We start from the raw sequence: 15,933 nt of genomic DNA, 5'->3' as shown, positions 1-15,933 counted from the left end.
AACACAAATGAACAAATATGTTAAAAACAAATAAGAAAATGTTAATTATAGAATCTACTGGCATTTGTAGTAGTACAATTCTTCAAACTTTTCTGTATTTCTTAAATTTTTCATTAAAGAAAATGTGAGGGGAAAAAATATTAATACTCCCACAAGTCTGTGCAATAGGTCTCTGGCAGTAACACTAGACTAACAAGCATAAGCATATTGGTTAGGAAGATACTGTCAAATTAAACCTCTTAAACTTATGTAAAGCGACATTACAAATATCCAATGAGTCAACTAATTACCCAGAGCTTGCATTAAGGAAAGGCATGATTTGGTGGTTATTAAAAACAATAAAACAATGGGAATGAGAAATGGTACAGCCACTATGGAAAACAGTAGGGCAGATCCTCAAAAAGTTAAACATAGAATTACCATAGGACCCAGCAATTCCTCTCCTAGCTATATACTAAAAAGAAGCAAAAGCAGGGACCCAAACAGATACTTATATACCAGCGTTCATAGCAGCATTATTCACAACAGCCAAAAGGTACAAACAGCCCAAATGTCCATCAACAGGTGATGAAGAAACAAAATATGCTATATCCACAGAGTAGACTATTATTCAGTCTTAAAGAGGAAGGAACTTGGATGAACCTTGAAAATATTATGCTGAGTGAAATAAGCCAGACATAAAAGAACAAATCTTATATGATTCCACTTATGTGAGGTACCTAGAATAGGTAAACTCACAGAGACAGAAAGTAAAAGGAAGGTTACCAGGGGCTAGGAGTAGGTGGGAAATGGGGAATTAGTGTTTAATATGTACAGTTTCAGTTTGGGGTGATTATAAAGTTCTGGAGCTGATGATTGCAAAACATTGTGAATAAAATTAAAGCCACTGAGCCACACTCTTAAAATTGGTGAAAGGGTAAATTTTATGTTATGTCTGCTTTACCACAATAAAAATACATATGTAATTTTAAAAGACAACATTTTTTAAATGGACCAAAATAAAATGAGTCTTAATTTCAACTGAATGATATTTGGATCTGTGAAAGTTGATTACATGAATTGGGTCATTCTTGTATACCCAACTACGTAAGAGTCAAGGAGTCAGGGGAAAAAAGCACTCAAGGCACATAGCACAGGCTCCAAGAACTGGACTATCCAGAGGCCCAGTTGCTGAAACAGCCTGCTGTAACCCTAAGACCAGCTTTACCTAGTAACTGCTGAAACAACCTGCTATCACTCTAAGACTAGTTTTTAAACTACCACTGTCACTCTCCTAACCGAGCCTGCCAGCTCCCAAAGCTTTTCAAGTACCAATGAACTTTCTTTCAAAATAATCAGTAACATTTTTTTTCTATCTAATAAAACCTACATCCTTCTCTTTGTTCCTTGGACATACTGAAGACCCCATGTGTATGTCTCAAATTCCAATTCTGTGATTCTCAAATAAAATATTTAATCTAGAGATTTGTCTCTATATTTTAAATTTGACAGATCATTTTAAAGAAATGTCCTAACTCACCTCAACATGTTTATAACAAAATTATAACATTTTCCCATAGAATTTATAATACATGCAGATGAAATACATATGACAACTATAACATAGAGGATAGTGATGGGAAGAGAAGGAGGATGGACTATATGATCGCAAAATTTCTACATTTTACTTGAAATGGTATCATATTAGCTCTAACCAGAATATGAAATGTTAGGATGGATATTGCAATCCTAGAAAAAACACTGAAAAATAGATAGATCCAATAGATAAATTTTAATGGAATTTCAAAAATTACTAAAATAATCCAAGTCAGAAAAGGAAAACAGAAGAAAAAAAGGGGAGACTGAGAGAAAACAAATAATAAAATGCTAGACATAAATCCAACCACCTTGATCATTTATTAAATGTTAATGGATTTTACTGACATTGTATAGCAGTGATGGTTACATAACTCTGTGACTATACTAAAAATCACTCAATTGTATACTTTTAAAGGGTGAGCATGATGACACATGAATTAAATCTCAATAAAGCTGCTATTTAAGAAAATACACTAAGGCAAACTAAAGAAGAAAAAACTTCATAGTCTAAACACTACAATTTAAAAATAGAGGCCATCAGAATTATTTCAAAAGCATGACACAACTACATCCTGGCTACAAGAAACACACAGTATTTTCAACATAAAATCACAGATGGAGAAATACATATCATGCAAATAGTAAGAATAAAACACAATCTTCAGAGGCCGACATTAAACAACCTGTCCAAGATCACACAGCTACTAAGTGGCAGAGAAAGAATTTACCTGTCATTCTGACTCCAGAATGAGCTAATAGATGCATAGGGCAGTAGGGAGAGAGCGTAATAGGAAAACTAGAACGTAACACTTCAATCTGTTTTAACCTCAAGCAAAGGGAAAAAAATCCCAGCCTCATCAAATCCCAGACTCATCAAATCCCAGACTTTTCCCATTGAAACCACTCCCCAAAATCCCACAAGCCCTAAAAGTATCTGACCTATCTACATCCTTAAAAGACTCCCTAACTGTAAAGGGAGAGTTTTCCTTTTTCAGGCATTCACTTTAGAGCATTTAGTATTCCACATCGCATTCAAAATCTTCAAATATTCTAAAAGCTGAACTTAAGCCAACATATAGGAAAGGAAACGTTCTCAAACACTTCAAAAGATATTCTGTCATAATAAGGGTTTTATGAAGTTGCATTCATTAGTTCTTATCAATTCTTTTGAACATCACATATGTACAAGTCACAATTAGAAAAATATTATAAAATTATTATGAAAAGGAAAAAAGAGTCACAGAACTTTCTCCTCCAAATCCAGGGAGACTTCATTAGTTCCACTTAAGAATATCAACGAGTGGTAAAAGGCATCAATATCTCTATGCTGTAGCTCTGGCACTCAGTTAACTGAGCAAAGCTCACTCAGTTACCTTACTTAGTAAGTTAGCAAATCCAAGTGAGGATTTGCCTTCACTGGCATCCAAGTTACAAGATGAGAAAAACAAAAGAAACAACTCTACTTTTTAGATCTCTATGATGATACACCAATGGGGAAGAGGGGAAGGAAGCAGAAAGAGAGAAGCCTCCACCAACAGCAAGAACAGATGCCAGCTAAAGCTATCGATTAAAAACAAATACCACTAACAGCCCAGCCCAGTTCCAATGCATCTGAGAGTCAGTCTGGAACATATACTAAACAACGGATCCATACTCTCATTTACCAGCTATGTGACACTGGCATTTATTTAAACTTTCAGAGATTGTTCTCTCTTCCATAAAACCAAGAATAAAAATAAGAATACATCATAGGTTGTCATAAAGATTAAATAACTTACCTGCAGGTAGGTATTCCATACTTATTTTTAAAAGCCTAGGGACCACTGTTTTCTTATATAAGAAAAGTTCTATGCCACTTCTTTTCATATAAAAAAAGTAAGTCCTACTTAAGCAACTAAGAGTATCTTACAAAACAAATAATAGCAAAATTCTAGCACACGCAGACAGACAGACACACACACACACACACACACACACACATACAGACACACATGCTCCAGAAGGTAACAGCGGTGACCTCTAAAGACTTAAATTGGGGTCTTGTTTCGAAGGTTCAAAGATGGAAAGAAATCCTAATTTTCAATGTTTTCATGTGCTTAAATTTCTTAGCATTTTACATTCTCAAAAATTAAAAATTTTAAGATACTAAAATCAAAGGTCTGTGTCCAAAATGGAAAATATAATAATGTTAATAAGAAAATTTATGTCATTAAAATGATGTCTACACAAAATACACTACAGTAACAATTCTCAACCCTTCTTAAGCTGCGATATATAAAAATAATGTATTTCCATGAGCTATGCAGATTATAGCCCATATAGTGAAAATAAGAGTTATAAACAACCCTGGGCTTGCAAGGTCTAAGTCTCTCCTATTTTTTCCTACTCAAATAAAAAAAAAGTCCAAATATGAATGAGTAGAGTATCATATGGATCATTTTTAATCCACTTTATTTTATAAACAAAAAAATTGTTAAACAAAGTCACTGGCAAACTTGCTAACTTCAGAATTTCAGTATTAGTTACAAAGTGCTTACAACACACTTTAAACTATAACACATCATGGACTGCAGCCTTGTAACTGAGGACCAATGACCCTGCAGGGAAGCCATCATTCTCCACATTTCACTTTTGAACACTTTCTAAATTCTGCTATTATGAAACACCTTACCATGAACATTTTCTCAAGTATATCTTTGTAAGTGAGATTCTTAAGGGTGGAACTGTTAAATTAAAGAACATATAGATGTTTTAAATTTTGATAAATACTAGCAAATTTCTGGGGGCCGGGGGAGGTCTGAAACAATTTACACTTCCAGGAACAAAACTATGTGACCCTTGCCCACACTGGATGCCACAGCTATTGAAAAGGTTTCTGGTTAAGCCAGTGGCTATTTTAAAAATCACCTCTCATTTTACAGTAGTTACATGTCTTATCTTGCTAAAAACTCAAGAAAGAAAGAAGATAAAAGAGCACAATCGCCAAACCTCACACGCTCAGCACAGTTCCCTCCTATGCTTTCAACGCTGAGCATCCTGATGGAACTCACTATCCATCTACATATACGTGTATCTTTCAAGTACACAGATAGGATCCAAACACAAAACACAAATTCTAACATATGTTTCTCTTGAAACTAATTACTATAACTTATGCTATGTTACCTGAAATGACAAGGTATGATAATATGATTAAAACAACATAGAAAAACCAGAAAGAAAACACAGAATACTAAGAAATATCTTCAAGCCAACATCCCATTTTTCCAGAGAAGGTAGTTTCAGGTTTCAAAGCTCTTTGTAAACTCTGTTAAGATGTCTTTGCCTCATCCTAACAATCCTCATAGTCTCCCATGGATGGTCCTTTAATGCTCATAATAAAAGAAGCCTGCAGGGAAAATACAGAATAGAAAACAGCTTGGAAATAAAATCTGTTAGCTCAGCACATTAAAATTATTGAAAATTGCTATTTTTATGAGGATTATGTGTAGCTTTGTTTTTTCTATGAACTATCTAAGCAATAACAAAAAGACATGATCTTTTTTTTTTTTCTTTTTTAGACAGAGTCTTGCTCTGCTGCCTAGGCTGGAGTGCAGTAGCGTGATCTCAGCTCACTGCAACCTCCACCTCCCGGGCTCAAACGATTCTCCTGCCTCAGCCACCCAAGTAGCTGGGATCAAAGGCTCGTGCCACCATACCTGGCCAATTTTTGTGTTTTTAGTAGAGACGGGGTTTCGCCATGTTGTCCAAGCTGGTCTCGAATTCCTGACCTCAAGTGATCTGCCCACCTCAGCCTCCCAAAGTGCAGGGATTACAGGCATGAGCCACCGCGCCCGGCCCACATGATCTTTTTCAAGTCATGGACAGCAGGGACTGTATAAAATCCAATCCCACTTCACGTAAACTCAGCATAAAAAATTATCAGTCTTATAAAGTTTGGTGTGTTTTTACATTGGGGGAATTTGGCCTATTGTACACTTTCTAAAGCAAATACACAGCAGTTATGCAAAAAAAATCAAAAAATCATTTTAGTCCTGGATATTAAGTAAAAACAATGTATCAGATAAAGCACAAATCATTTTTCCAAAAACAAAAACATTCCAATCAAACTGAAACAAAAAGTCCAAGGAAAGAAATTACTTCTCAACAGAAGGATCTAGAACCCTTTCCCCGCAGAGGCTGCATATGAACTGTGCCTTCAACGGCAGGCAGCAGTTAGACACGGTGGGTGGGAGGCCAGGCACACCCACCCAGAGAGAGTGAGGAAAGCACTGAGGGCAGAGCCAGCCACTCATGCGAGCAGCGCACAGTCAGGCTGGGTGGAGGCACAGCACTGATAAAAGGGAAATGGGGAAATAGGTTTGGAAAGAAAATTCGTGTGAAAGAAAGGAGGAGGTTGTATATTCTACAGGTTTTTCTCTAATGTAGAACCTCAGATGGAAATCATCCTTCTTACTTTCATTTACAAAGATATTGATCTTATCTCACAGTATTTTCTTCCCTGAAGTGAAGTTATTTGTGTATCAACTTATTTTCCGTAACATGACTATGAGCACCCAGGACTCACAGCACCCATGGACTGCAGCGTTCTGCGCGGGAACCAGATTGGATTCATTTTCATTAATATATCCTTCTCAAAGGCCTTAAACAGACTTTAAAGAAGCATTTTTTGGCCAGACACAGTGGCTCACGCCTGTAATCCCAGCACTTTGGGAAGCCGAGGTGGGCGGATCACGACATCAGGAGTTCAAGACCAGCCTGACTAAAATGGTGAAACCCCGTCTCTACTAAAAATACAAAAATTAGCCAGGCGTGGTGGTGTGTGCCTGTAATCCCAGCTACTCAGGAGGCTGAGGCAGAATAGCTTGAACCCGGGAGACAGAGGTTGCAGTGAGCCGAGATCATGCCACTACATTCCAGCCTGGGTGACAGAGCAAGGCTATGTCTCAAAAAAAAAAAAAAAAAAAAAAGGCAGCATTTTTTTAATAACTGAAAAAATGCATAAACTGTATATAATATTATATATAAAATAAATAAATGTATTAACTGTATAGGAATAAATGTATAATACTGGCACCACATCACTTATCCTACTCATATAATTTGGATTTGGATATTCATTTATAGCAGGAGTTCCCAAACTTTTTCTATAAAGGACCATAGAAAAAGTATTTTAGGCTTGATAGGCCAAATGGTCTCTGTCACAACTACTCAACTCTGCTGTCACAGGACAAAAGCAGCATAGACAATGCATAAATGAAAGAGCATGGCTGTGTTTCAATAAAATTTTATTGACAAGAACAGGCAGCAGGCTGCATTTGTCCTGTGGACTGTAGCGTGCCGACCTCTCATCTATACGGACTTAAATGTAATACATTACATTATATATATACACACATACACATCTAAATTTAAGTATTATATTCAAATAGTTTTTATAATAACAGAATCTTGGTCAAAATTCCAAGGAAGATAAAAAATAAAAAGGGACATAAACAAAAAAATGTAGATATGCTGCATAAAACCTGGGAAACTGGAACCTCTGGATGTGTCCATGTAATTTGCCCTCTCAGGATATCTCTTTAGGCCTTAGTTTTGGACCCACAAAGCAAGGTGGTTCAAATAGACAATTCTGTGATCTTAATAATTGTTTCAAGTTAAAGTTATAGATTTTAAGTGGAAATTCCATCTAGAAAATAACAACATTCACAAATAATTTCCAATCCGTGGAAGAACAGAATACGAGTACAGTTATGCTCCACAGAATATTTCAATAAGGCACCACACGTATGACAGTGGTTCCATAGATTCTAATACTGTATTTTTAACTGTATCTTCTCTGTTTACATGTTTAGATACACAAATATCTACCACTGTATTACAACAGCCTACAGGATCCAGTACAGCAACACGTATAGGTTTGTAGCCTAGGAGCAATAGGCTATAACACACTTAGCCTAAATGTGTAGGAGACTCTACCATGTAGATTTGTGTAAGTAGACTCTGTGATGTTCACACAAGGATGAACTCGCCTAATGATGCATTTCTCAGAATGTATTCATGCTGTTAAGCAACACGTGACTGTATGCCACAGAAACAAGTATAACATATTAGAATAAATTAAGATAGTACCTGGCATAATTGATCTAATAACAAACATATGTACAAACATTAATCAAAATCATATTCTAGTACCTAAAAAATAAGGTTTCAGTACCATCTTGAATGAAGTTATAAATATACCTGGAAAAATCAATTTAATAACAAACATACGTTAATTCACCTAGCTGGAAGGGGACATTTAGATCATTAAAAACAACTTCACCCAAAATAGAGGCATTGGTAAGATTTGATATTAAATGCCACAAAATAATTAAATCACTACAATAACTCACTAAACTCCCTAACATATTTACAGTTAAAAATCTGAAGTTTTTAACTTTAATTCAAATACCATGCAGTATATAATAAACCAGGTATCATTCATTCAGTGTAATGGTGATTTTGTAAACTTTTCTGTTTTTATAATTACTCTTCAAATAAACAGTTGAGTTTCAGAATAAAACCACTTCACTTGTCACAATTTTCAAAGAATTGCTGGGTTAATTAAAATTCTATAATCCATCACTACCCACATTTACAAAAGCCATGCTACCACACTGCTTTCTGAAAAAGAAATGAACAGTTTCTGGTGCATTACCAACTTACCAAACATCTGGCAAATTCTTTGTTTTCTGAAAGGAATCCATAACCTGGATGTACCTTAGAAATGAAAGCAAAAAGCACTTACAATTTTATCATATTGCAAAAGTTTTATAAGCAAAATGTACAGTGCATTTATGTATTAATATTTACTGTTCAAGAGCCCTTGAATAAGTACACTTCTCTTATATACTGATCAGTTCTAACTCACATTTCTAGGATCAGAATCAAATTCCAAGAAACTGCCTCTTATATTTACTTTCTCCACACTCCCTTTGTCCTAATTGATTCATTTTCCACACACTACCTTTGTCCTAACCACAATGGGGAGTATATGCCCACATAGCTTCCTGCCCACTGGCATTTGTCTACACTATTCGACAAAACTCTCTCTCCTTTTCTTGAGGCTAACTTTGTCCACAATTCTGGAGAATTTCACAATGGCTGGTGCGTCAAAGAATTATGTAAAAGGAACCTTGGCAAAGATGGATGAAAAACTCTAAATTCTCCTTTCTTTACAGTACTCACGAACTGGTAATTTCCAAAACCCAGACTACTAGGACAGCTAACACATTTTATTCCTGATGGCATTAATAATACTCAGCAACTACCAACAAGCCGTTTCTATCAAACTGAACTAAAATGGAGGTGTGGTTTTACTTTTATTTTGTGCTCTGAATTTTTTTTCTTCTAATGTCTACTCTTCTTTCCTTCCTCACCCCAAACTTTGCCATCCACAACTACTTTATACTATCCTCACCCACAAGCCACATTGCTACAATCTACCAGCCTGATCCAATCAAGTAATTTTTGGCTCTCCCAGACTGGCCAAACATAAATTTAGCCACTTCAGTATCAGCCAGTGTTGAACATACTTCTAGTAAATAATTCTGCTAAAAAGAAAGTCAAATTTCTAAAGGAACCAGTATCATAATCCAGAAATAGCTACGTATCAGCGACTTTTAAATGCTGAACTCGGGCTGGGCACAGTGGCTCCTGCCTGTAATCCCAGCAGTTTAGAAGGCTGAGGCAGGCAGATCACCTAAGGTCAGGAGTTCAAGACCAGCCTGACCAACATGGTGAAACCCCTTCTCTGCTAAAAATACAAAATTAGCCGGGCATGGTGGCAGGCACCTGTAATCCCAGCTACTTGGGAGGCTGAGGCAAGAGAATCGCTTGAACCCGGTGGGACAGAGGTTGCAGTGAGCCGCGATCACGCCATCGCACTCTGGCCTGGGCAACAAGAGCGAAACTCCATCTCAAAAAACAAAACAAAACAAAAAGCTGAACTAAGCTTTATGAGCATGGTACAGAAGAATTTAAACTACTGTATCAGAGAAGAAGAGTTTTCATTCCACCAACTTCATTTTATCAACACTCAACTACATATTTATTTTGGCAAGCTATAGTTAAAAGGTTAAAGTGTTTTACCTTCACTAACTGTGCTAATAAACTGTAAACATCTATAATATGGGTTCACGAATTAGGTTTTTTATTTAAACATGCATCTTACTAAAACATTTCTTTCAAAAGAAATGTGAGCGCTAATTGAAGCGCTCCAGGCTTAATTGCTGGTGTTGGATGTTTCCATCCAATTTTAGAGATAACTTTGCATAGTTTTTAACACTGTATATAATTAGTTCTGATAATTAAAAAAAGAAAAAAGAAAATAGAAGAAAAAACACTGTTTCTGATATCAGAAATCATTTTTTTCCTTGGATTCCACTCTATTCAAACAGAACTGGGGGTGGAGAGAATGATTTATCCTTGTAAATTATGAGCATTCTACTGACATTAACAAACTAAAATAATTACCAAATGTGCTGTTTTTATTTCTGGAAGTGTACTAGGTATAAGTAATTTTTAAATTATTAAAATGGAATTTGAACACAGTCTTTGGATCCTGTTTATAACACAGAATTTTTTTAAATGCTCTTATTACACGGAAAGGGTTAATACTCAAAACTAATTGGGATTTCTTTTTTCCTAGCAAATTTGGAAATGAACTGAAACTGCTCCCTGGTGTGAAAGCTGAATCCAGCAGCCACCTGCAGGATCAGCGACCAACACTGCCAGATGCTACAAAGCCTTTGATTTCCAGTAGCGAATTCGACCACATTTAACTCATGTGACATGAACTAACTGCAACAGCATTTTCAATCATTCTTTCCTATTTTTTTTTTCAAATACAAACTCTAGCTTTCTGCTCACTACATATGAAACAGCTGCAGTAGATAGATTCATTCAGACTCACAGCTTGGGCCCTGGTTTTCTTAATGGCTTCCATGATGGCATCCATGTTGAGGTAGGTTTTACTGGTGGGAGCTGGGCCAACACAGACGGCCTCATCCGCCATTTTCACATGAACCTGAGGAGACAAATTTCTGCATTAACAGATGCACCCAGCAAAAAGAATTACCATCATCTGCAAATACACACAAAATTGCAAATCTGATTGTTCTGCATATCATTTATAGAGTCGTATTTCTTTTTGAGTATGCACTAAAAAGCAACAATGCAACAAATAAACTCAGGAACTCTATTAACCATGATTTCATTTATTACAGCCTAATTCATTGTCTAACCAAATAATTTCCATAATATCCCCTATCTCTTTATGTAAAATCACAGCAAACAATTTTAGCTTCCTATTCCGTTCATCAATACATAAATTTGATATCAAAAACTACCTTGTTACATGTAGCCAGGGTAGCCCAATATTTTAATAAAGAGCACTCATGCCCAGTTCTAAGCAAGCTCCCCAGGAAGTTGGGATAATTAGAGGGACTGAATGGAGGGATGCAGTGAGTGTCCCTGCACAGCATCAGGTCAGCACCAGGCACAAATTAAAGCCTAAGACGAAAGAAAGAGTTCAATATCACAACACATGAACCAGAAAATCTTGAGAATCATTTAAATACTCTCACATTCAATCTTCATCCATTTTACATTTATTCCTAAAAGAAATGATATGTGTATTAAGTTCTAAAGCTACTCAAAAATTCAGGAATGTATGCTCCATTTTTAAGACTACTCACTCTATAATGTTTAAATCTATTTATTTTGCATAATAGAAGCTAAGCATTCAATATGAAAAAGAGTAAACTGCTTAGTTCTAAAAGGAGTCTATTCTTTTTAACTGATGAAAGGATTATTATCTTTTTAAATGACTTTTCCTAATTTCCTAATGGTTTTCCAGTTTCAGAAACTTCCAGATTACAATTATTTTGCAAGGCAGATATAAAAACTGGAACACAAACATATACCTAAACATTTATGACCCACCATCTACCAAAAAAAAAAGTCAAAGGTGGCAAATACCTGAGTATTTCTGTTAGAGTCTTCAGTTATGAAATAATTTTTAAATACTTTGTTTTAAATGAGATCTTAAAAAACTAAAAAAGTAGTCTTTTAGAAAGCTAAGAATTCTCTTTGTCAATTCAATAAATATTTTCCACTTTAGTAAAAAATTATATTGAGTATTGAAAGGTAAAAGATCAGGTAAATGCCCAAGGGATTTTCAGGTCAATATCTTACTATAAAATATCCAAATATATACATTCGGTAATTATTTAATAATACCAATTGTAGGGAAAAGCAGCCTTGCTTGCAAAGGGCTTCTAAATATCCCTGTGTTCAAAGCAAGGCCTTCCTCGTGGTTATCGTTGCCTGGTATGCCCCCAACCTCAAATTGCTCTTCTGCCCTCAGACCAGGATGCCCCCTCCTCTATTGCCCTATTGCCCTCTGTCCACTTCAGATCCTGTTACTGTCAATTTTGTTGTTGTAATTGTGATTGTAGTTTTTTTCTGTAAGAAAGAAATTGAGTACTTCACAATCCTTTAAAAAGAATACATTTAAGTCTTTGTTTAAACTTAAATCCACACTTGTTTTATTGTCCTCAGATACCACCTATTATAGAAGATGGACTCCAAGTTTCACATCTACCACTGGATCTTTCCCAAGTACTTCAATTTAGGATGAATCTCCTCTAATCTAAACTCTGAGAGTAGTTAGTGCAAATTTTAGCATATAATCTCATCTACCCAACAATCTCATTTTAACTGCTTTGCACACTGTTACAATTTCTCCTCCACCAGATCATAAGGTTATGCCTTAAATTCTTTTTTTAATTTCCCCTAGCCCAATGTTATGTGATTAAAGCTATTTACTCATAGATACACTTGGACAGCAGCTTGCTTAATAACTTTCATTATCAAATGTTAAAAGTCATTGTCTTTGAGGTACAAAAAGTTGCAACTTTTATTATTTTTTTTCATTATGTTTAAGGTAAAAATCTACACCTACATAAAGTCTTCTTAATCTTGGCAATACATATGGCAATTGGTGGTTTATCAAGGAAAAGAAATTAAAAGATACACATAGGCACATGTGTTTATGTGTCCAAAATTTCTATAATGAACATGCATTCAAAAGTAAAAAGGAGAGAGAGAATCCTAATAGTATTGACATTTTTAGTCTCTTCTCTAAATACACTTTCGTAATGATACCGCATATATAATTTTCACCCTTTTGTTTTTTAACTAGCATAACAGACATTTTTCCTATGTTATCACAAATGTTTTATAAACATATCAAGAACTAGGCCGGGCGCGGTGGCTCATGCCTGTAATCCCAGCACTTTGGGAGGCCGAGGTGGGCGGATCACGAGGTCAGGATATCGAGACCATCCTGGCTAACATGGTGAAACCCCGTTTCTACTAAAAACACAAAAACTTAGCCAGGCGTGGTGGCGGACGCCTGTAGTCCCAGCTACTCGGGAGGCTGAGGCAGGAGAATGGCGTGAACCCGGGAGGCGGAGCTTGCAGTGAGCCGAGATTGCGCCACTGCACTCCAGCATGGGCGACAGAGTGAGACTCTGTCTCAAAAAAAATAAATAAATAAATAAAATAAACATACCAAGAACTAGCTCAGAGCCTAATATATTTTACTGGTGATTAAGATTGTTCCAGTTTAAAAAAAAAAAAAAGTGCTCCAATAAACAATTGAATAAATCATGCATTAAAAGCAGGTCAAAACTGCTATGGACTTTACAAAGAAGGACTAAACACAAATTGTTTATAAAGGATTGGTTGGCTTCTTTTCCTCCATTTGCAGGAATAAATCTTACTTCAGGGGGCAGGGTACATTCACATCTCAATAAGCCCACAGTCTAGCCCAGGGTCACTAGTAGCAAAAGGCCATGCAAAAGAAAACATTTGAATTCTCTACTGCCTTAGTTAAAGAGACACTTAAGAGTCAACCTGGAAAGAACAATCTAACAAACTTTTGAAACTCTATTTCAATTTTGTTGTCATTGTTGTATGAAATGTGTGAGGTGTTTTTTTTGGCTTAATAATACAAAACAAACAAACAATATTCAAGCAATGCAGATGCTATTCTGCAGAATGACTTAATATTGCATAGGCTGAGTAGATATATTTGTTTCAAAAATTTCAACATCTTGAAAAATATAAATTCCTTTTTATATATTTTAATGGCAAAGGAAATACATAACAACCATGGAAAGTTTAAACTGAGGTACACTAATCAACTAAGCAGGATTTACTGGCTATTTGTTTCAAAAAGAAAAGTAAAGCATTTTAAATACTAACACTAAGTATAGTTTGTCTTCATAAACTTCTCCGTTCTCAGAAAACCAATAGAGATTTTTAAAGCAGATTATTAGCTTTCCCATCAAGCATTTAGGTTTTGTTTTGTTTTGTTTTGTTTTCTGTTTGTTTGTTTTTTTTTTTGAGACAGAGTTTTTGCTCTTGCCCAGGCTGGAGTGCAATGGCGCAATCTCGGCTCATCGCAACCTCCACCTCCCAGGTTCAAGCGATTCTCCTGCCTCAGCCTTCCCAAGTAGCTGGGATTACAGGCATGCGCCACCAACCCCGGCTAACTTTGTATTTTTAGTAGAGATAGGGTTTCTCCATGTGGGTCAGGCTGGTCTCGAACTCCCGACCTCAGGTGATCCGCCTACCTCAGCCTCCCAAAGTGCTGGGATTACAGGTGTGAGCCACCGCGCCCAGCCAAGCATTTAGCTTTATATTTTGAATTATTTTATTCTTCAGAGAAAAATTACTAGCATCAACTATTACCCGTATGAGCCTAATTTCCAAATAACTAGGAGAACAACAGATGTGTTTTTCATCTTACAGGACTGAGAAAAATCATCTTCTTTATTAACTTTTAAAAAATAAATTAAACTTCTTTTCTTCCGTCCGGCAGCAGCCATCAGGTAAGCCAAGATGGGTGCATACGAGTACATCCAGGAGCTACGGAGAAAGCAGCAGTCTGATGTCATGCGCTTTCTTCTGAGGGTCCGCTGCTGGCAGTACCGCCAGCTCTCTGCTCTCCACAGGGCTCCCCGCCCCACCCAGCCTGATAAAGCGCGCTGACTGGGCTGCGAGGCCAAGCAAGGTTACGTTAGATATAGGATTCATGTTTGCTGTGGTGGCCGAAAACGCCCAGTTCCTAAGGGTGCAACTTATGGCAAGCCTGTCCATCATGGTGTTAACCAGCTAAAGTTTGCTCCAAGCCTTCAGTCCATTGCAGAGGAGCAAGCTGGACGCCACTGTGGGGCTTTGAGAGTCCTGAATTCTTACTGGGTTGGTGAAGATTCCACATACAAATTTTTTGAGGTTATCCTCACTGATCCATTCCATAAAGCTATCAGAAGAAATCCTGACACCTAATGGATCACCAAATCAGTCCACAGCACAGGGAGATGTGTGGGCTGACATCTGCAGGCCAAAAGAGCCCTGGCCCTTGGAAACGGCCATAAGTTCCACCACACTATTGGTGGTTCTCGCCGGGCAGCTTGGAGAAGGCGCAATACTCTCCCGCTCCACCGTTACCGCTAATATAAGTAAAGTTTGTAAAATTCATACCTAATAAACAATTTGAAATAATAATATAAATAAACATATACAATAATAAAAATATTAAAAATAATAAAAATAAAAAATAAATTTAAATGTTTGGATATAAATAGGTTAAAAAGTATGCCTGCGGCCAGGTGCAGTAGCTCACGCCTGCAATCCCAGCACTTTGGGAGGCCGAGGCGGGTGGATCACAAGGTCAGGGGTTCAAGACCAGCCTGACCAACATGGTGAAACCCTGTCTCTACCAAAAAATACAAAAAAAAAAAAAAATTACCTGGGCGTAATGGTGCATGCCTGTAATCCCAGCTACTCGGGAGGCTGAGGCAGGAGAATTGCTGAACCTGGGAGGCAGAGGTTGCAATGAGCCCATCAGGCCACTGCACTCCAGCCTGGGCAACAGAGCAAGACTGAATCTTTGCGGGCGGGGTGGGGGGGAATTATGCCTGCATTTAAAAACTTTGGATTAATAGAAAATTTCATATTAGTCAATTAGATGCCTAAAATACATTGAAAAAGACATTCTATTTGGTCCCTGTCCTTATCAAATAGATTGCATATGAGTGATAAAAAGTGCTAGGCCAGATGTTATATTTAGCATAAAACTCAATGGTCTCAGTGAAAGATTTTGAATACCTTCTAAACTAGTACATACTGAGAAAGGTAGAGAAGACAAGCAGGTTTGGAAATGTTTCTTCATGCCTAGAGATATTTTGAAACCTATCACTCAAGGAGATCTGTAATGAAGTGGACACTATTTACCACGAC

At 36.7% G+C, this 15,933-nt stretch overlaps 1 protein-coding gene and 1 pseudogene across 3 annotated transcripts in view; one reads left to right on the top strand and one right to left on the bottom strand.

Moving 5' to 3' along the window:
- Nucleotides 1-15,933, bottom strand: part of PCCA (propionyl-CoA carboxylase subunit alpha) — a 439,968-nt gene that overhangs the window by 363,366 nt on the left and 60,669 nt on the right. For all 3 annotated transcript variants that reach the window (XM_034936916.3, XM_003832051.5, XM_034936917.3), the window contains exons 5-6: nucleotides 10,535-10,648; nucleotides 8,287-8,340 (exon numbers count right to left, since the gene is read on the bottom strand). In XM_034936916.3, coding sequence (XP_034792807.3) covers nucleotides 8,287-8,340; nucleotides 10,535-10,648 — 168 coding nt within the window. The remainder of the gene's footprint in view (nucleotides 1-8,286; nucleotides 8,341-10,534; nucleotides 10,649-15,933) is intronic.
- LOC134728809 (large ribosomal subunit protein eL15-like) lies at nucleotides 14,503-15,313 on the top strand (annotated as a pseudogene).

This window comes from Pan paniscus, chromosome 14 (genome assembly GCF_029289425.2).
Source record: "Pan paniscus chromosome 14, NHGRI_mPanPan1-v2.0_pri, whole genome shotgun sequence".
Lineage (NCBI taxonomy): Eukaryota > Metazoa > Chordata > Mammalia > Primates > Hominidae > Pan > Pan paniscus.
Note: the sequence above shows the minus strand (reverse complement) of the source record. Positions and strands in the feature narration are given on the sequence as shown.